At 33.2% G+C, this 23,543-nt stretch overlaps 1 protein-coding gene across 8 annotated transcripts in view; it reads right to left on the bottom strand.

Moving 5' to 3' along the window:
- Nucleotides 1-23,543, bottom strand: part of LOC115884337 (prominin-like protein) — an 82,499-nt gene that overhangs the window by 39,028 nt on the left and 19,928 nt on the right. For all 8 annotated transcript variants that reach the window (XM_030902882.1, XM_030902885.1, XM_030902886.1 and 5 more), the window contains exons 3-6: nucleotides 23,450-23,522; nucleotides 22,852-23,070; nucleotides 7,012-7,276; nucleotides 3,804-3,991 (exon numbers count right to left, since the gene is read on the bottom strand). In XM_030902882.1, coding sequence (XP_030758742.1) covers nucleotides 3,804-3,991; nucleotides 7,012-7,276; nucleotides 22,852-23,070; nucleotides 23,450-23,522 — 745 coding nt within the window. The remainder of the gene's footprint in view (nucleotides 1-3,803; nucleotides 3,992-7,011; nucleotides 7,277-22,851; nucleotides 23,071-23,449; nucleotides 23,523-23,543) is intronic.

The following is a 23,543-nucleotide window of genomic DNA, read 5'->3' as shown; positions in this document are numbered from 1 at the left end:
ACGTCACCGCAAATCGCTCCACCCACTCATTTTATTGGCTACCTGCAAATTTGTCGAACTTTTATTGATGGGACGCGTCGTCTAATTTTTTACGAAAAACATTGAGAAAATATCGTTTCCCCACTCACGGATACCCCGTAGCTACAGAACGGACAGACGTACTGTACAGGGTGGCGCACCTCATTCGCCTCGGTTGATTATACGAAAACGGATGTAGAAACAAAATATTTTACGGGTATATGTGTGGAGGCAATGTGCACAATTTAAAATTATTTTGAAATATACAGAGTGTCTCAGAACTGAGATCCATATCATAGTTATATTTTATATTCGATGGATATATATTTTTCTTCATAAAATAAAGAATACTTACTTATTAAACTACTGTGGGTAAATTTTAGTAAACTGTTTAAATAATAATGTCCATAAACTAATGTCGATTTTGAAGATAGTTACTGTCACTAGAAAATTGCCATGGCGATACCAGCCATCTTGATTGCCATTTTATTTAAAAATCGTTTTTTATTCAAAATCTGAGATAGATAGGTATAGGAAACCCTAATATAGTTTGAAAGAGCATTTGAATGTGCTTCGTTTTATTTAAAAAAATACAGGGTGTTGCATTTGAAATAACAAAGTTTTTATGTAAAATAAATCCTTAAAATAGATCAACAATTTTTGGTACCCCTGTATAAATTTAAGGAAGAAATGACATTTTCAAGTACTATTTCTTTACCTTTAAACTCACAGCACAAAATTAATTCTGAAAAAGTAATGTACAGGGTGTTAATAATCAATACTTTTGCAGCGTGCATATTTAAATATCTTTAAATATCCTGAAAACCAAACGATTTTAAACATATTTAACCCTTACAATAAATACACTTTTTGGGCCCAAGAATCCAAAAAATTAAATAAATACCGAATTGTTCCATGAAAAAATATAACTTTTAATTTATGGACTTAGTTCTGAAGGACACCCTGTATGTTTCAAAATAATTTTAAATGGGCTCTTTCACAAAAATAAAATACCCAATTCAGGAACAAAATCTGAAATAGAGCTATTTTCAGTATATTTATCCAAAAAAAAATAGTTCTGACATTGAATAATTTTTTTATAGGCCCTCAAAGTGCTTTAATTTGAAATATTTTAAAGCGCCAATTGATGACGTATGAAAAATACACCCAATCATTCCAGAACCGTGCTCGTGCGCCAGCCAAGGCAGCAACATTGCGATTTGATTTGACCAGCACCACCTCAACTCAAGGCCAATCAACATGATCTGGGCAAGGCAAATATGGCGGCGAAGGCAGCGCATTATTAAATTGTTTACCTTTAACCTGAAAAAGCGGTCGTGGTTTCTCGTTCCGATTGCATACAAAATAATTAATTATCTCCTAGTTTCTTGTGCTTCTGCAACACGTTTGTTTAGTTCTTAGTGTTCAGTGCATGGTGTGATCGAAAATTGTGATAAAATAACAGTGTAATAAAAATCCAGCAGATATTCCCACATAGAGAACTTTAGGCTTTGTGCTGTCATTGCTCCTCTATTTATTGAGTTATTTTAAGGTAAGAACTAGCAGTATTTATCAAGATATTACACCTAAAGTCTGTATAGTACTTTATAATGGTTACTTACAATAATCAAAAGATAGGTATTAAAGGGTAGGTATTAACATTTATTGTAGCATACCTTTACATAATTCCAAGTAACAGGAATTATAGAGGTCCCAAGGGTTCTGCTTTTATATTCCCCAAAAATGACGAGCTTCAAAATGGTTGACAGCTAAAAGAGATAGGCTCTACTAATGATTCTCAGGTAGAAGTGCATTAAATATGCCTCAAAAGGTCAAAGGCCCCAAAGCTCTGTTACCCTAGTGAGGATGTAGTTATGGCTACTGCTTACATTTTACCTCACCTATAAGTAAAATATTTGAAGAAGAATCAAGCTTTTACATCAAAAGATCAGAGAAGATATTGACAACATTGACATTTGAAAATATAAATGGCCTGGATGTAAGTCTTTTTGGGTCTAGTGCCCCACACATACAATGATGTTTTCATAAAGTAATAATACAAAAATTCCATACTTATGTGGAGGCTTTAGACTCCCTGTAAAATTAAAAATTAGTGAAATATTACGTAATCCGACATTTGTGTGAAAAATGTCTATTTGGAAACAAAGCAGGTTTAAATACGCGCCAAATAAAGCACTTCTATCTCCGCCATATTGGAAAAGGTTGAATGGCCTTTGACCAGGTGGTGATGGGCCAGCATGGTGGCCCGGCCGCGGCGTTGCCGCTTTTTCAACGCCAGTGTGACGTATTAAAAATAAAGCGCGGATTTTTATTCTGGGCTTTTTTGTTTTTATTTATTTTCTTAAGAACGACTTCAAATTTTTCGAAAGTGAGATAGCAGAAAATTCTAGAATTAATTGTTTTATTCAATTATGCTAATTCCAAAATATAGTGAAAGAACCCATTGTGTACATTGCATCCCCACATACACCCATAAAATATTTTGTTTCTACATCTTTCCGTTTTCGTATAATCAATCGAGGCGAATGAGGTGCGCCACCCATAAAATAATTAACTAGAAAGAAGTGTCAACTCTGTGTTAAATCGTGGAAACACGATACGCCACCGAAAGCCTTCGTTGTCGTCTGGAGAACTAATTTTCCAATTGACAGGTTGACATGATGGACATGATGGCTTAATTCTCATTTCCGTTTCCGGTTATTCAATAGCGGGTCTCTTTCAGTTCAAATGTATTTTGTATTTTTCTTTTCATAATAAACCAAAAAATTATTTATTCACATATATTTATTTGAAATATGGAACAACGTGACTAAATAAATATAAAAATATAGAGAGGATTGTGTTTCAATACCAATTAGTTAATTATATGTGCTGCAACGTAAATTAGTTGCAAGGTATAACAAGACTTACAGTAATTTGTAAATAAACACACACGTATTCGCAGACTTCAGGACAGAAAACGGACACCGTAAAAGCAGGGCCTTATACAAAAACCTGAAAACAAACAATTTTTTATACTAAAATTAACAATGTAAAAATATCAATAGGTATAAAATAGAAATATACTGTTAAAAAGCGTCCATTATTCCCCAAAGAGGCCTGGCTTATAAATCAAAAAGATGCAAAAAAGAGACTTAGTCGGATAACATAATCAGATTATCAGTCCGATTTATTGCATTATTGACAATAAATCGCACATACTGGAGATAACTAATGGCTATAGTTAAATATGATCCCCACCTTGCTGTAAATTGCTTCCATTTTCAGAAAAATCGCCGATCAAAGATATTATAACACCATTTTCTTGCATCTAAAAATGTAAAAGCAGTGTTTATTTACTACCTATTTTCATATACATGGGACATACCTATTACTGCAGAAACGTCATTTTCTCAAGTTCTTCATGTAATATATATACTTTATTACCATTATGTTTAAATTTCAGCCGAAATATTAAATTGAACTTCAAAAACAACTAAGCAGATGAATTAAATGAAAATGAATATTTTCAATTTGTTCTAAATTAAATCTAAGTTGTCTCTGAAGCAGAAATCTGTCAATTCTAAACTGTGAAGTTAGACAATAGTTAGACAAAAACAATGCTGTCCTTGTCTAGGCGGCCATACTTGTCGTGAGGAGAATGACTGGAATGACACTAATGACTGTTTCCAATTTTCCTATTTCACTGTCACCCCCCTGGCGCCACCCTGTATATACAAATATTTTTCTACATTATTTACGCTAGATTCCACTAAAAAACTTACTGTCCAGTACACCAAATAGTGCATCACTGAATTCATTGTAGTTGTCGACTAGGAGATGATTGATTTCACCACTAGTGTGATTCAAATACTTTCCCGTATCTTGAATGCTGTTGTTCATGTTGTTGGGAAAGTCTCTGATGCCCTCCTGCATTTGCTCGTTGCTGACAAAAGCACACACCACCCCAAATCTATAAAAAAAGATCACAAATCGTATTTCTCAGGAGTGAAAACACGAAAAAAACATATTTTGTTGCATTTTTCGCAATGATATAGCTCCTTCCATTCTGGGGTACGTGCTGCGCAACAAAATTTGGTCGTATTTTCAAACTTCAAAAGAGAGCAGTTCGATATTTATTAGGACTAAACAGTAGAACTCACTGCCAGAATTTCTTTAAAAATTTCAAAAATACTGACTCTTCCTTCTTTATTCGTTTTTGAATCCGTTTACTTAATCCGCAAGCACATATCTGCTATTCCCCAAAAAGCCATCTCACAACTATCTACTTAGGAATGCACGATCTCTATCTGCCAACCCCGAGCTCAGAACTAGTTAAAGGCTCAGTATTGTACAATGCCAAAGAAATGTACAATCATCTGCCTTTGAATATCAAGACGCTTTCATTCTTTCCCGCATTTCGCAAAGCTCTGAAATCATACTTACTGGAGAGAGCCCTATATTGTCGGTAAACGACTTTTTTGTTGATGTTTAATCATAGACAATTTTGAATTTTAAATTTTGATCATCTCACACACTGGTTAAGGTCTAGTATTTAATATTTGTATTTTATAACTGAATATATATATATATATATATATATATATATATATATATATATATATATATATATATATATATATATATATATATATATATATACTATATATATATATATATATATATATATATATATATATATATATATATATATATATATATATATATATATATATATATATATATATAAGCAGAAAGTAGTCTCGACTGACTAGTGAGAAGAAAATCTGGGATTTAGTGGGGTTGCAGTCGGAAGGGTTTGACAAAAAATTAATACACTTTGTTAATTGTCAAGCTTTCCGGAATTTATTTATTCCTTCCTCAGGACAAAATGGAAATACAAGTTAGACAATTGCTGTTATAAAGTTAAGGAATAAGACTTACTTAACGTGGTACAGAAAATACCTTCCATAAAAGTAAACATGGTTTGTGTTGATAACTCCACCGTGAAAGCATCATGACCAGTCAACCACAAGGACTGCTTATAAAAGAAAGGCAGTTAAGCCGCCAAATATAAGTTAGAACATTAGAATAATTAAGAGATGTTGAAATTTTTAAATTAAAGAATTTTGCGTCTCAATCCGAAGCGTGGAGGCGCAAAACAATTGACAGGCGACAACCGCGACATCCAAACGTCAAGTCAATTGTCAAGAGAAGTCAAGTTAGTAAAAGTGATCTATGGATGTCGAACAAGGCTGTGGCATGTCCATCATTGTATTCATGTAAAAAACCAATGGTGTGGGTGGTCATGTAGAAAATTAGTGATCAGGCACAACACTAAAAAACACTAAAAACATTAATAAAACACCCTTACTCGTGCAACGAGAGCAAAAAAAACAATTAGGTGGTAAAAATACAATTACATTTACAATTCAGAAAGGTCACCAAATATCTGCAACAGAAAACACCAAGGCACCAATCAGAAAGAATTTTCTTATAAGCAATTGAATATAAGTGAATCTTATTAAAAATTTATTTTCCATTATTTATATATATATATATATATATATATATATATATATATATATATATATATATATATATATATATATATATATATATATATATATATATATATATAATCATCTGCTGATGATGCTAACATGGTTAGTGAAAAAAAAAGTGTTTTGATGTATTGTGGTGATTTAGTGTTTTTATTTTGCTGTTTAACACCAAAGGTTCCAACCCTCAACTGTAATTATGTGACATTATTTGTATATTTTTTGTGCTTTTTTTGGTTTTTTAAATAAATATGCTTTGTCGATGAAGCTATTTTGGCTTTTTGTACAATAAAGCGTTATTTATTATTTATTTATTAAGTAAATAATAATAGCTTTCAGTACTGTAGAAAGATAACGTCAAAGGGTACTGGCACAGATTATACAGATTATAATCTTTGTTTTTTCTTTATTGTTTTTCGTGGTTCCAATTTTTGGAATCGGGCACTAGTTAGGTGACTAGTTTGCGCACATAGCACGCCCACTTATGGCCTCTAAAATTGTGCACAGCGCCTGACCGGCACAGTTATTAGAGAGATATCGGAAAACTGAATAGCGTCATCCAGTATTTACGCGTACCTTTTCATGGTTACGATTTACGATATGCGCGAGTCAATTTTTAACGCAACACCCGCTAATAACGTTACCGCCTGACGTAATTTGCGGATCAATTACACCAAGCGCTCTTTCTAAATAACCTCTGATAACGTATAAAAATTGCTTAATTGGGCATGTGCGGGTATTTGACAACCGGAGCCGGCCGGCAAGATCTTTTATTTTAGGTTATGGTTGAATTGTTTTGAATTATTGCTTTAGTTTTATTAGGTAATTTGATATTTAAGTAGCTGGGATTAGTTTTAATTAAATAAATATATTTCAAAATATGGATTCCACCCTCTTCCAATACTAAAGAACCTATAAAGAGTCTTAGGTTTACAGCAGATGACGACTTAGCCCTTCTAAGGGAATTTGTTGCTTGTTGCCCTAAACCCACTGGCAGACGTTGAACAATAAAGCACTGGAAATAAGCACTTTAGCCCTTTAGTTTTAAAATACCTAGGAAACAAAACAATTTCAAAGTTTTAAATTCAAAGTTAGGTTAAGTTTAATAGCGGACCCGACGCGATCAGAATTCTTTCCGATCCGATAACTATAAATGAAGAGAGTTAATACCACCTCACGTAAAGGAAATAACACCTGGCCTTATTAACGTCCATGCGCTATTCGGTTTAACGATATCTCTCTATTACGCTGTTTATTGTTATTTTACGCCAGTTCATTTTTGCGCACAGGAAATTTGACTCGTTTGCACATCGTCATAAAAAACAATTTTCGTACCACGAATTAGGGACAAGATTTTTATCTGTATACTTATAGGATACCTAATCTGTGGTACTGGTTTAAAAAAAAATGTTGCTGAACAGACTATACTTACAACAGTCCTGTGGCGAGTACTATCAGCACCGTTCCCTGGCAAAGTTTCTTGCAAAGATCCTTCTTTTTGTCGGCAGGTTGAGACCGGGCACCGCAGTTGCCGCAGCAACACCTGCAGCAGCAAAAGAACAGGAAGAATAGGGGGAATAACACTACGCAGAGCGCCAAAAAAACGAGCAGCGCCACCAAGGTCTGGTAGTACCACATCAAGTCTGCATAGTCGTAGGTCAAATGGATTTGCTTGTTCTTGTCCACCGTCACCAGGCCTGTGAATAAAATCAAAAAGTATGGTATTAACATATGTTAACCTGTTGAGATTCTGTATAATTGACACTCTGTAAACATAATTGACACTCTGTAAACATAAATAAAATTATATAATTACATATATAATTATTATTAATTTTTAAAATATTACTCGTAAACTAGGGAGAGGAAAAAATCAGACAACGAAGGTATTAAATAAAGGTGTTAAATAATAGTTTTTAAAACTACCAATCGAGACTCATTGATGTTTATTTTGGTTTGTAAATTTTCGTTATTGTGACAAAGAAGGTTATTTAAGGTAAAGTAAATGTTTCCTCGTTATTTAACTAATGTTAACTAAAGCATATATTGTGTTTTTCTGTTGTAATATTCTGTGCTCAAGCTTTTCCTTATTTATTTGGTCTGATAAGGTATTATACCGGGCTGGCAACTGTTACTTTTAGGTCGGTATTTACATGTCTGGAAGTATACTCTGTTTTTTTTCTCAGGTAAGATTTCGACAGACGATGACAGAAGAAAAGCAGATGACGTCCCATACCAATCTATTTATTTTACTAAAAAAGTTTCTAATAATTTTTAAGTTATCTATGGATGGGTTTAAATATAAATCCGTCATGCGTCGTGTCTTGTTGTTTTTAACCAGTTTTATTTGACGGAACGATGAACGACAAACGGACGCCGATGCGTATGAACTCGCCTTTAGATTTTTGTAATTTTTGACGCTTGTCAAAGTCTTGCCAAATTATAGGTTATAATTTTTGTGTCAACTTTTGTTAAATACCCTGCGTTTTGGAAGATAATGCATTTTGATTCGTATTATTACGTGTGTTTTGTGTCTTTGAAGTCAAGTGGAGGGAAAAATCGAGTGAAAATTAACTGTAGACCCAGAGCACAGTTTATGTGTTAATACTAGCTGCCAAGGCAGAAAAGTCTTATACACCAATGAAGTTGCCATCGATAAAGTTTGTATACCATTTCGTCGTAGATAAGTGCATCTCGTATATGGTAGAAGGATCAAACTAAACACATACTAAAAACTGGAGTAGCTGTAAAATATCGACATCACACGATAGGTAAATAATGGATTTTAGTACTGCAGAAAAATAATGTCAAAAGGTACTGGTTTAAAAAAATTAAGATTAAAATTAATTAATCAACTTTTAAGGTATAAAATTTGGTAGGTGTTATTATTAATAAAATAGTTTCTTTATTTACCTATGTTGTTTTATTTATTCCTGTGGAATATTACAAATTTGTATTTGTACATAAGTTATATTGATAAATATAATCATAAATGCGGGTAGTTTCATAAAGCTTGAAAGTAAATAATAGTTCTTTTTTATAATTTTTTTTGGTATGTAGTGTCTTGTTCTTGTTTGTTTTGTATTAACACATACCGTTTTTATTAAATAAAATAACTCGATTACATTTTTTTCAGTTTTATACACTTTTTCACAATATTTTAAAGTAATCACTTGTCATCTTGTCAATCAAATTTTAAATATATCGCTATGCGTTCCAGTTGTACCAACTTATTTCTTTGTAAAATAAAATAAACTACTTTGAAATTAAAATGACAGACACATCTATCACTGTCAAGGATCTTCTCGTTGGACAGACTATAAATCGCATGGGGATCTTCTTAAGTTGCAGTGAGAGAAATGCGACGGTGTGCTGTTGCGGCGTTGCCGATACGCCCTTCCCTATCAATTAAAGTAAAATCACGATCGCTAACCGCTTATTTTTAAAATACTTTTTTTGGAAAATATAACTAGATAAAATCATTAGATATGTTTCTGAGCATCTGAAATGGAATTATAAGGATATCGTTAGAGTATCCATTTTTTCATAATGAGAAAACATCAGTAATTGCGATAATTTATAAACTTTTTAACACGCAACACGCCATAACTTAAGAACCACTTGGGATATTGACTTTTTTTATTTTGAAGAACGGTATTTTCACCTACTGTCTGCGAAAAAAATATAGCAGAAATGTTAGGAAAGTTTTTGAAAAAAAAACTACAATCATTTATTTATAATAGATTTCGAGATATCGATTTTTGAATTCAGAGTTCTAATAGCGCGACCGCTGTCAAACACCAACTCAATTCCACTTATTTTTATCAAAAATGCAAATGTTTCTAACTTGCACTTAAATTTTTTCAAGCTTTCGGGAAAATTACAACGACTCATTAATAAATAAACAAATCAAGTATCACGAGATGTAATTAAGACGTGAAGCTGAACGCATGATGTAAACCTTTCCCTAGAACTTTAATTACTGACAGAAGTACTGATTGGGTCGACCAGTCGACTGCGACAAAAATGCGTGCATTTTTTACAAAATTTTAAGTGACCTCCATTTTGTGGGGGGATGGAGGATTTCCATTATTTGTGGGTATTTTAAAAGAGCTGTTTTATACCTCGGGACGTTTTTGAGTTTTTTTGGGGTATCGCTCTCCATTGCGATGTTTTCCTTTTTTATGATTTTCAGTAAGGTTTTAATTCTAAGAAATTTATCTCATTATGAAATTAATATATTGTATTTTTGAGTATTATGCGTATTAACTAATGATTATACTAAGTGATTATACTGTATCGTTAATGAAAAAGTGTTAAATGCTTCTTTTGTTATGCCAAGATACATAATAAAACCTGTTCATATAATTTAAATATACCAACTAGATAAATTTTTAACGCCCTCTATAACTGTAACACTTTTTAGTTTTATAAAATTATTTGTTTGCTTTATTTAATTATACATTAAAATGCATAATGCTTAAAAATACGATGTCTTCATTTCACAAGGAGATAAAATTATTAGTATTAAAACTCTACCGACAATCAAAAAAACTCATAAATGTCCCGAGGTATAAAACACCTCCTTCAAACTATCCACAAAAAATGGATCTCCTGTATCCCTCCACAAAATGAAGCTCACTTAAAATTTTGTTAAAAATGCGCGCATTTTTGTTTTACCCTGTATTATGGGTCCTGACCAATAATTGAAAAAAACTGCAAAGAACGGTTCGATAGTCGATAAAACAATGTTTTAGAATCTGGCTGGCAAATTGAAAATTCCTTCAAAAGTTTAAAAAATACAAGAAGTTAAACTTAATGCAAAAATTTGCACTTTACGCTTCAATTGATGCTTTTTTTTAGTTACTGTGGTTCAAATTATTATAATTTATAACATTTAAATCTTATACAATATAATGATATTTATATACTTTTAAGAGGCAAAAAAAGTAAATTATATTAAATGAATTCATCGGCATTCGCAAAAATGAAGAATGTAGTTTTCATTTTTTTCCACACTGTTTATCTTTTATTTTAAATTTTTAACAAACGTGGCCGAATGTGGCGATAAAATTTATAGAATCACTATTTTAACGGTTGCTTTTTTTAGGCAAATTAATCCGAGACCAAAGCTCGGTAAAGCTTTTTTGTTCTAGTCTGATTAAAGTAAGAAGTAAAGTAATTTTATTAGAAATAGATTCAAACTAAACTGCATCAAAGGCACGGTATATTTTGGCAAAATGATTTTTACTTTGAATACCCATAGATAAACGAAACAGTTCCTGGGTAATACCGATTTTTAGGAATTAAAAAAAGGGCTGTAAAATATTACTTGTTTTCGATTTATTTTTGCGCGTTTCCTATATTAAGAAAATTGTCAAAAAGGAGGTGTTTTGATTCAAAACTAGTAATTAAATTAAAAAAGTAATATTATTATATTGTCTTTGAACTAACTCGATGTAAGATAGGATAATTTAAACCCGATTTAACACCCTCTTTTTTGTTTTTTTTTCCATTGCCGAAACCACTGTGCGTCGCCACTGGGACTTTAATTTCCAAAGTGTTATAGGATAAATGTTAGTGCCGTATTGGCGCTAAGCCAAAACCGTGAGTCTCATCTACGATATGCAGGCAGGTCGCGTGTATTTGTAATAGTAAATTCGGTTAACCTACTTCAATCGGGTCACTGAGTTTATCACCCAGTAAAAGCCAGTGAAAGCAACGGAAAATTCAAAACAAACAAAAAATAAAAATAAATCTAACAAGTTTCAAATAATTTAAAATAACAGTGAAAATATTTATTTAATATTAGATTATTATTTAGATCTGATATACAGTATGTCCCCGGATTTGTCTTTACAACAGGAAAAACCTTTTTATTGTTGACATTTTGAGAAAAATGCATCCTTCATAAAAATGTTCGCTTGTTCTAAAATGGTTAATCCCGTTTATAGGGTGACTAGCATGTACCCGCGACTTCGTTCGCGTCGAATTAATCATTTGTAATGGTGATATGATAAAGCAAAGCAAGAATTTCCATTAACATACAAACTGGAGCAGAATCGTGGTTAATCAATTACCCAACTTTTTGGAACACCCTGTATGATTTTTTAAAAAATTTAAAAATATGTAAAAAACAAAATAAATTATACGTGTCCAAGCGTTTTCCTGAAAGACTAACCGTTTTTTAAATAACAAATATTGTAATATTTGAGGGGCGTTTTCACCCTCTTGGAATTTGAGATTCGAGAAACCCCTCTATATCGAACCTCTACACCCCACAGTCAATCCGTTTGCCAAAATCAGCTTTAAACGTCAAGCAGTTTAAGCAGAATCGTGATTACTCAATGGTCATATTTTGTGAAACACCCTGTATAAATTTATAAAAAACCTTAAAATATGTAAAACAACAAAATAAAATATACGTGTTTAGAGTTTTTCCGAAAAACTCACCGGTTTCTAAATAAAAAAATATTCTAATATTTGAGGGTGGTTTCACCCCCTTAGAATTAGAAGAGTTTCTGAAAAATCCTTCTTATCGAACCTCTAAACCCTAAAGTCAATCCGTTTTCCAAAAATCAACTTTTTTACGTCAAGCGCTTTAAACAGGATCGTGATTAATCAATGACAAGATTTTCGAAACACCCTGTATACATTTTAAAAAATCTTAAAATATGTAAAAACAAAAATAAAATATATACGTGTACGAGCGTTTTTTCGGAAACTTGATCGTTTTTTAAATAAAAAATATGGTAATCACTTGAGGGGTGGTTTCACCCCCCTTGAAACTGGGATTTCGAAAAATCCCTTCTTATTGAACCACTACACACTAGAATCAACCTGTATGCCAAAATTGAGCTTCTTACGGTGAGTGGTTTGAGCAGGATCGTGATTAATCAGTGAGTCATTTAAGAATGTTATATATTAGTATAGATTATTTGAGGGACGTTTTCACCCTCTTGGAATTTGAGGTTCGAGAAACCCCTCCTTATCGAACCTCTACACCCCACAGTCAATCCGCTTGCTAAAAATCGGCTTTAAACGTCAAGCAGTTTAAGCAGAATCGTGATTACTCAATGGTCATATTTTGTGAAACGCCCTGTATAAATTTTATAAAAATCTTAAAATATGTAAAACAACAAAATAAAATATACGTGTTTAAGAGTTTTTCCGAAAAACTCACCGGTTTCTAAATAAAAAATATTCTAATATTTGAGGGGTGGTTTCACCCCCTTAAATTCAGTTTCGAAAAATCCGTTCTTATCGAACCTCTACACCCCTAAAAGTAAATCCGTTTTCTCGAAAAATGAACTTTTTTTACGTCAAGCGCTTTAAGCAGGATCGTGGTTAATCAATGATCCAGATTTTCGAGACACCCTGTAGGTATACATTTTAAAAAAATCTCAAAATATGTAAAAAGAAAATAAAATATACGTGTTTAAGCGTTTTTTTTCCCAAGAAAACTTGACCGTTTTTTAAACAAAAAATATTGTAATATTCCACCCCCTTTTTACCCCCTTAGGGGATGAATTTTAAAAAATCCTTTCTTATCTCACGTGAACATCATAAAAGGAACCCCTGTGCAAAATTTCAGCTTTCTAGGGTCAAGGGCTTTGGTCTGGGCGTTGATGAGTCAGTGATCAGTCAGGACTTAGAGATTTATATACAGGTTGTTAACTCGACAGTTACTTATAGGGGAACAGAATGGCAACACTGCCTATTGAGAACGCATGCATTATTGATTTTTCTGCCGACACGTCCCGTCGCGTCGTCATCGACGAGCGGGCCGAGGTTGCCATATTTCAACCATAAAGCTCTTGCCGCGAGTAATAAACAAATTAACAACCTGTATATAGATAATAGTTATCGGAAAATGTGATACATTAACAACAGCAAAAAATATGACGTTAATCAAAAATAATCATCTATCAAAGAACGAAATCGAAATTATATTATCATAAAAAATAATTTTCTCTAAAACGATGTGGAGCAAAAAATTGTATGACGAATGATTTTTTTTCTGAAAATGTCATTACTAAAAAAGATTCTTCTCTTGTAATAGAGAAATAAATCCAGGGACATACTGTAGAGTAACAAAAAAAAATACACTACTTATGGATGATACATTATTAAAACCTCCCAAATATTTTTTCTTTGTTTACAGAAAAAAAAACGATAAATATCAGTTGATGAAATAGGCCTCACACCTGGTGAAAATAAATAAAAATCAGTGTATTTATTTTTCTTGGCTTTCATTTTTCAAACAGAACAAACGTTTGGAAAAAGTGGAATTCGAATATAAGTAATAATGTTTGTCTTTGATTGCGTACAGCGTGTTTTTGAAAACGATGAAGTTTCGTTTTTGAGTAGAGATACAAAGATGCGGTTTTCACATCTGTATTTGTTAGTGTTAGAAATTTCTTAGGTATACTCTGTTTTTTTTCTCAGGTAAGATTTCGACAGACAATGACAGAAGAAAAGCAGATGACGTCCCATACCAATCTATTTATTTTACTAAAAAAAGTTTCTAATAATTTTAAAGTTATCTATGGATGGGTTTAAATATAAATCCGTCATGCGTCGTGTCTTGTTGTTTTTAACCAGTTTTATTGGTTTATTTAAAAAATGACAGATCGTATTTCAATTTTATTGGTTTGACGGAACGATGAACGACAAACGGACGCCGATGCGTATGAACTCGCCTTTAGATTTTTGTCATTTTTGACGCTTGTCTAAGTCTTGCCAAATTATAGGTTATAATTTTGTGTCAACTTTTGTTAAATACCCTGCGTTTTGGAAGCTGCGTTGCCAGAGCGGGTACATTTGTACAGATCTGGTACATTTTGGAACCGTTTGTACCAAAGTACATTTTTTACATTTCTGGTACATTTTTTAACAGTAAACATTGATTACAATAATAATTTTTTGAATAAAAATCGGCAAATTACACTACAAATATCAGAAAGTTTAATATAAGTAAAAAATATAAGTCAAACTATATTCTGCCAACCCTGCCAAGAATTCTTTTTCTATCTGTGGCTGACAGTGCCGAGACGACTTTGACTGATGCGCGATTTGTCTGGTACATTTTCGATCAAATCGATCAAAATCTGGTACATTTTTACCACAGAATAGTACAATTTTGGAAAAGTCTCTGGCAACGCTGTTTGGAAGATGATGCATTTTGATTCGTATTATTACGTGTGTTTTGTGTCTTTTGAAGTCAAGTGGAGGAAAAATCGAGTGAAAATTAACTGTAGACCCAGAGCACAGTTTATGGTTAATACTCGCTGCCCAGGCAGAAAGGCTTATACACCAATGAAGTTGCCATCGATAAAGTCTGTATACCATTTCGTCGTAGATAAGTGCATCTCGTATATGGTAGAAGGATCAAACTAAACACATACTAAAAACTGGAGTAGCTGTAAAATATCGAGCTACACGATAGGTAAATAATGGATTTTAGTACCTACAGAAAAATAATGTCAAAAGGTACTGGTTTAAAAATTAAGATTAAAGTTAATTAATCAACCTTTAAGGTATAAAATTTGGTAGGTGTTATTATTAATAAAATAGTTTGTTTTATTCGCCTATGTTGTTTATTTATTCCTGTGGAATATTACAAATTTGTATTTGTACATAAGTTATATTGATAAATATAATCATAAATGCTGGTAGTTTCATAAAGCTTGAAAGTAAATAGTTCTTTTTATATTTTTTTGGTATGTAGTGTCTTGTTCTTGTTTGTTTTGTATTAACACATACTGTTTTTATTAAATAAAATAACTCGATTACATTTTTTTCAGTTTTCATACAGTTTTTTTTCACAATATTTTGAAGTAATCACTTGTCATCTTGTCAATCAATTTTAAATATATCCTGCTATGCGTTCCAGTTGTACCAACTTATTTCTTTGTAAAATAAAATAAACTACTTTGAAATTAAAATGACAGACACATCTATCACTGTCAAGGATCTTCTCGTTGGACAGACTATACTCCGAACTTTTGCATAATTGCCCAAAGGGCATCTCTGTTTTTCGACCACCCCTCGTATCTCGGCTATATCGGCTATTATCTTATAACTTATCGAAAAGATAAAAACTGAGTTCCATAGTTTTTCGCGTAGAATTTAATGATGTAACTAGATTTTCTTTGGAAGCTGTCGTTCTTGAAATATTAAGGTGCGTCCACATTGTTCGTGGTCCTGCTCGCGCTTCTGATTGTGCTTTCGTTGCTTGCGCTTCCTGTTGGTCGTATTTCTCAAGATCTTTGGCTCGCAAGCAACGGCGTCCACATTGTAATGTAGTGATTACGTTCGTGCTGTTCGGACATAGATGATACCAGAGTATCTTTAATAGCGGCTGCTAGTGCGATCATTATTGCAAAACGAAAGAGATAAAGAGAATAAAAGGCGGTGTTGGATGTCTAATAATTTCAAAAGTAGATCCCAGCACAGGCGTGGCAAGATCGCGAAATCAAAAAGTTATTAGTTAAACCCTATCTTAACCCGGAGAAGAAACTTGTCTTTCGTTTGTTCACTAGCCCACAATCCAACGGTACGTGAAAACAGCACCCCACGGTCAAAATTGTAGGTTTTTCACGCTTTCCCTTCAATGACGGATGGATTAGGCACAGGAAACGCCTCCCGACAGTACTTGTGAAAATACTGACCAGAGGACTACTCATCAAGCTCTTCATAGTCAGCCACCTTTTTGAAAGACAGAGAACGGCCTTCTTCCTGAATTTAATGTAAAGCCGCTCACCGCTTTTCCGAAGGCGTTGGCTAGGACACACGTTCACGTAATTGATTGACCGAGGAAAACTGAGGAAAGTTTTCAAACGACAAGCTTCACTTGATGAACAACGTGGCGTAGCACTACACTAGAACAGACACTGCGCAAGACAGGATTTTAGGGAGAGGGCGGGGAGTAGTCGGGTGAGCACTTTCTAGAAAGCGAGGCTTTCTGTCGAGTTTTACCTTCGGAGGAGCAGAGCGGAGCTGTCGTCTATTCGCCAAACCAGGTACCAAGCAACTGACGACTTTTTATTTTCTAACGGTACTGCTCATAGAGAAAGTTAATAGTTTAGAGAGTGGTAAATCGCGTGGTAAAATGTTGGGAGATTGCGCTTTTGGCGCCCTCTAGTTGGCTACAGGAACGAACTATGAAAGAGCGGGAGATTTAAATTATTATTATACTTATTATTTTTAAGGCAATTAAAACTAAGAGTGCCCATAACCAAAAACAGTGAAATAAATGGAGATAGTCAAATTTTATATTATCATGATATTAAAGGATACACATACAGCACTTATAATCCTTTTACACCTTTTTATTCAAAGTCTTACACGCTAATATAAAATTTGACTATCTCCATTTATTTCACTATTTTTGGTTAAGGGCACTCTTAATTTTAATCTTCCTTTATGGGGGAAAACGATTAAATGGGAAGACCTGGAATAGGAATGGAAAAGAATGACCAATTATTGTATTTTGTATTAATTTATAATACCCCTATTCTACTAAATATCTTCAGCTACATTGTACTTACAGTTAAAATAGATACATTGTACTAGTTATATACATATTTACAGTTTATGATGGCTATTATTTCTTTTCATCGTGCTATCAATTGATTCGCTCCGACTTGAGTACTATACCTCGAGATGGCTCCAGGAATTATTTATCTTTACAGGCCTAGAATATAGAAGATTCTCAGTAGAATTTTTGGTTTTACTGCCTATTATGAAACAAACCTACCCCTCCTACATCAAAGGGACAGCGAATTATGCCTTGTTCTCGGCCATGATATTCCTTCCATTCTATATCCAACATCCAACTTAGCAGACCTTCTGGTTCACAACAGGGCCTAGACTGGCCGGATGATATTTTAACAGAATAACCCTTGATATCTCTTTCACACTTTCATTTAATAATTAAATAGGAGGCTGGATGGTATAATTTCTAGAAAAAAGAATAGCCTGTGAACTAAAAACTTCTGCATGGACATTACCTTTCTTACCTTTGTCTGCTATTTTTAATAAAAAACAACTGTTTAGTTTTGGTACAAACATAAAAATTAACAATCAAAAATTTCTGAAAAAATGATCAAAGCCTTGTACTACGCCGTAATTGCCGGTTTTTGAACAAACAACAAACAAAGAATGAGGTTAGCGGCGTTGCCAATGTCAATTTTCTAAACTACCCAAAATCTAAATTAAATTCATGAATTTGGGGAGAAAAATGTCCCGATTCACCAAAAAATTCCCATATGATTATTTTAACAAAAAAAATCTCATTTCCCAATAAAAATACAATATTTATTATATATGTTAGAGGGATTAAACTGTAAATTACCTCCTTGTTTTTTAATCCCTTCCTAATAGTCATTAAATAATTTGAGGTCACTAAATTTTCTTTTTTTTTTAACTGGAAGCATTTGCAAAGGGAAGCACAAGTAAAAAAGCAGATTATAATTTTTAAGTTGGGAAGATATATCGTCCGCTCCGTTTTAAAGCTAAAATTTTACGCCATTTTCAATCAGCAATAAAATGTTGAAACTCCCCTTATTTTCGCCGCCTATTGCTAATCCCCACAAAATTCCCAATCGGCTCCGGATTCACCACAATTTGGGGAATTCCTCACAAATTGGCAACGCTGGAGGTTAGCGTGTTCTTTCTGAATATGCTAAGACTAACGGACTAGTGTCGAAACACAGATAGCTAGATGGACGTATTTCGGCACTTGCGTCGATGCGCTACAGGAACATTTGCCTGCGCGTCGTACGTCTTCTGGCAGTCTTAATTTTTCTGTTTGTCTATGGTACTGCTCTCGTCTACAGGAGTGGGGAAAGCAGCACACAGTAGGGACAACGGCGCGCGCCGTATCCCCGCGAGTATCAATCGATACGAACCAAGACTCTACTACTTGCTTTATCACTACAAATTAATTATCACAAAAATTAAGTAACATCGTTACAAGTTCGAGGCTTCGAACCGTCGTAAAGTATGCTCGCATGGCTCCGAAGCGCTCTTTGATGTATCGCCAGAGAGCCAAACAGTAGAAACAGGCATTTCCGCATCTCGCTCCGACTGTTTGCTATGTTTTTCGTGTTCGTTCGGCCTGCTCGCGAGCAATGTGGACGCACCTTTACAAAAACTAGGCGTTGGTCTGATACAAATTAACATCATCGACTGTTATATCAAAAGCTACTGTGGCGCTATCTTTTTGGTTCATAATGTAATTTTTTCGTTTAAATAATAATAAAAAGACTTTGTCCATTTTTTTTTGTTTTAATCACTGTACCAATAATTGTTAATATATTATTACATAACGCTGAGTGGTCAAAAAAAATTTAAAACAAACAACAATCGCTATAGGCGTTTAAAAAATCTGGGTTACCGTAGACCGGTAAGGAGGACATAGTGAGCGAACAAACGATTACCACTGAATAGTATTTACCGTTTTAATTTTTTTAAACGTTACATAGAACGGTATAATGTAAAAATTAGCTGACAATGCGATTCACAGCTTAATTCGCACATCGCATCAAATTGTTTTCTTTATCTAACTTCAATTTATTTCTATTTATTTTTATTGTCGTCAATTTTGTCTGATGTCATTGGTAAGGATACTAGTCAATGTACACATAGCGATAAGAAAATTAAATAATGCACAAGTACTTTAGTTTTTAATGGAGTGCCGAATGAGTACATTTCGGCACGATTTGAATGCTTATTTTGATAACTCAATTTTAATTTTTACAGCAAATTTGATTATTGCTTTTTTGACTTTAGCACTACCTAAATAAACTAAACTAAAGCCTTATTCAGAACTTCACAATGAATGGAGTAAATTTAAGCCAATTTCAAGCGAACAACCGTTGGTTATGGTTGACAGATAAACAATACTTTAAACGTCAGTAACTGACGTTTAAAGGTCAACCATAACCAACGGTTGTTCGCTCGAAATTGGCTTTAGTGGTTTCAATAATTGATTCTTTAAGCTTAGTTCAGAACGTCGCAATTAATGGCAGCGTTGCCAGAATTGAAAAAAAATTTCGTTCTGCATTCTGGCAGTTCTGCACAATAAAAATTGTTAAAATATGTAGTATAATCTGTGAAACGAATGACTTTGAATTTGACAGTTCCCGCGGGCTTTTCTAGTATTAATTTTATTAGGTTAGCAACTTGCGACCATGCTGACGCAATGCCGTCTCTAATAGAACAGCCTCGGAGCGAGATTTATGACGTCACGCTAGTTAGATACTACGGATTAATAAATAGAATAATATACAGGGTGTTCCATTTAAAAAAATACAACTATAGCATTTTTTACTTATTTGGGACACTCTGTATCTTGTAAAATTATTTCTAAATTGTAGCTCTAATAGATAATATTTTATATGTAATTTTTTGGATTATATTCGACACTATTTTTTTCATATGACACAACACTGATGAAGGCTATAATGTTAGCAGAAACCAAAAATACGAGCAATAATTATGTTTTCCATGTATTCTACAACATATTCATTAATCCGTAGTATCTAACTAGCTTGACGTCATAAATCTCGCTCCGAGGCTGTTCTATTAGAGACGGTATTGGTCTGATATTTAGAAATGTCAAAAGCTGATGACATTTTACCTTTGCCAATTATGTCATTTCGTGTTGATTTTTGCAAGACGAGGAAGAACTGTCACTTGTTTTATTATTTTCCTTTTCTATTTCACGAAAGTAAAAAGAGTTACCTATCTGATTCGTTCGGGCACTCAATTTAAAGAATATCAGTAACTTTTTTGACAGAGGGATTTTATATTTGCCATGTTGGGAAAAAATAACGGTCAAAATTCAAAGGTATTCATTTTATAGACTATAGGAGTATTTATTGTTTTTCCTACATCTATTCTATTTTTTCACTTTAACGGGTTTTAATTAAGGATGCCTCGGTTTAAAGCAATGTTGCTGTCCAAAAGTCCGCAATTCTAAAGATTTTAACATTAACAAAAAATTAATAGATACATTTTTATCTTTCAACACGCATTTTTGATCGTGAAATTTTTTTAATAAAAAGTCTTCGAAAAAAAAATTAAAAACTTTTTAGAAGCTTTAAAAAATGTTTTAAGGCTTCTAAAAACATTCTTAATTTTTAATTCTAGTATTTATACATACCTACATATACAAATATATACAAGATTATGTATACTGATTCACTGTTTTAATATTCGTTTATAAAATATACAGGGTGTCAAAAAATAGTGTATCTAACTCCGGTAGGTGATTCTGCAGATAAAAATATAACAAAAAGTTTCTATGAACCAGTGGCTGCTTAACCATAAGGTCAAAAGGTCAATGCCCCCCTAAAAAAGTCAGGAGAAAAACTTATCTAAATTATACTTTTTTGTAAATCACATTTTTTTATCCTTAAGATATTCAAAACTATTCCCAAAAATCTTCAATTTGTCCAATTTTCGCTTGAAAACGTTTTATTTGACACATTTTCTCTACTGTCGGTCAAAATTTCATTTTGCCCTTCGTTCCCGCTATGTTTTACACGTATTAAACTCCAAATGCCACGGCTCGTGACGTCAACAAGGTAAGGTATACGACGTATAGAAAACGCTAGCTCATAACAATAAATTATTACTACAAAAACAAAAAGTGGATATGGAGCATGATATTCAACAACATAAAATTCCTCCAGAACCACTAGAACTCGTGGAGGTAGAGGTCCATCCTTCAGAATCAGAACCAGATGATTCTGATTTGGGAATAGAAACTGAAGACAGTACTAGGGTACTACTACTACTATAATACTCTATGAAGATGGGACCAGCTCAGGGCCTGATATTCCGGAATAGAATAATAATTCAATTATTTGTGTTTTACGTTTTTTAAATTTACATTTCGTGCTTTTTTGTTTTTTTTTTTAATTCATAGTCATAGTTCGTGGTTTATGCACAAAATACAAATGTTACCAAATGATTTTTGCTATGGGTTATGTTCAAAGAATATACCTAGCTAGAAAAAGAATAGACTCTGCCATACTGAAAAATGGTCCTACAGAAGTGGCGCCATCTATTGAGTAGGGCTTGTTTTAAATGGATCGAAGCGCGGGCTTTTTAAATGAGCCCGCGCTGAATGAATTTTATTCTAAAATAATTAAATTTGATTATTAAATCTTATTTTTTACACAAATTCAAGAATACTAATAACAAGTATCGTTATGATGTGTAAAAAATAAGATTTAACAGTATAATTTTTACAATTATTAAATAAAATTAAAGCCAAACATGTGTAAATATTATTTATTATTTAAAGTTTTTATTTATAAGTCAAATATTTAAACATCGTTTATTATAATAAAACAAGACCAACGTAATACGCCCAAAGTTTTGTAAATTGAGTAAATATAAATAGGTACTTAAATGATGGCAAAAATAAAAGACTTACATTATATTTTTAGGGCCACAAACAAACGGAATTGTTTAATAAAACACATATAACAAATTATAGTTTGAAAAACGTTTTGATAATCATTTTTGATAATATTATGATTGGCGCTATGACAACGACAATATTTTTTGAGAATTTGACAATAGTATGACAATGGCCGTTGGAAACTATGGAAACTACAAAAAAAATCTGATTGAACGCCATCTGGCAGTAACTAGTAGCAACTTCTTAACCTAAAAATTAATTGCACTACCACTTAGCGCCCGAGGCTGGAACTATTTTATTTGAAATTTCCATGGAAACGGTGGAACCGCTTTTGCTATTTCACTTTCCGACCCCTGGTTATGTTTATGACTTTTATGGGTTATGTATTCTTTATTAAAAATATAACAACTAATATTATGTTTATTGTTTTATTTTTCCACTTACATGTTGGTATCAAATGTCTATCTAATTTCTTTATTGTATCGAGACAAAAAATATGTAAAATTGTAAAATTTCCTAATATTTCATTAATTTTCGAAAGTTTCAGAAATTTCCTGCAACAATCAAAAATTTCTGAAATATTAACATCACTAGTTGTCGTAGCCGAGGGTAACCGAGAGTTTGAGGCATGTTTGAGGTGAACCGCGAAATTTGTGTAGGTAATAGTTAGATAGGTACACTATTTTTTTGACACCCTGTACAATTCGTTTTTAGTTGGACGATTCCTGAGTTAATTTGATATTATTTATCTATACAGAGTGTTTCAAAACTGATCATTTTCTTACCCTTATTATTTTCTACTTTATTCTCAAAAATATGTGCTATGCTTACCTTGCATGAGAATGTCCTTGGGCATGACAGCCTTAATAAACAGGGTGGTTATGTTGTACAGTCCCGCCATGCCTTTGGTCTCAAAACTGGTGTTGACACTGAGGTAGTCAGTTTTGGCATTGTAGTCCGTGTAGTTGACGTCAGTGCTGAGACCCAGCACTGCCTTGTCCAAACTGTCAGTGATCTTGTTGATTTTCGTGGCGAAGTTGCTAACAGCACCTGTGCCAATACAAATGTAATTAAAAATATGTCTCCAACACCACAACATGCCATATGAGTGGCCCACCCTGTACAGTATGATAAAAAAAAACGACGTCAAAGACGGCTGGGAACGACAATCGATCATTATTTTGGCGAGGTCTTACCGAGGTCACCGTTTAAAAATTATTTTTCCTTGGTATAAAAATAAATTACAACCTTCTTGGCCAACTGGCAGGCCAACTGGCAGTAAACACCGTTAAAAAATCACGAAGAGTACGGGGCAAGAAAATGACGTCTAGGGCTTGACCTCTCCAAAATTATCATCTACTGTCACTCCCCAGCCGTGTTTGACGCCGTTTTTTTTTCGATCATATGATACTTTAAAACTTCTACTCACCTGATACGCCATCTGAGAATTGAACGGCCAAGAACAGGAACAAACATGTCGTGAGGAAACTGAACAAGTTCACCAGGGACCGTTTTTTCTTGTC

Source organism: Sitophilus oryzae, unplaced genomic scaffold (genome assembly GCF_002938485.1).
Source record: "Sitophilus oryzae breed Bouriz unplaced genomic scaffold, Soryzae_2.0 scaffold_227_pilon_pilon, whole genome shotgun sequence".
In the NCBI taxonomy this organism is placed as follows: domain Eukaryota; kingdom Metazoa; phylum Arthropoda; class Insecta; order Coleoptera; family Curculionidae; genus Sitophilus; species Sitophilus oryzae.
This window is presented reverse-complemented; position numbering and strand designations above follow the sequence as displayed.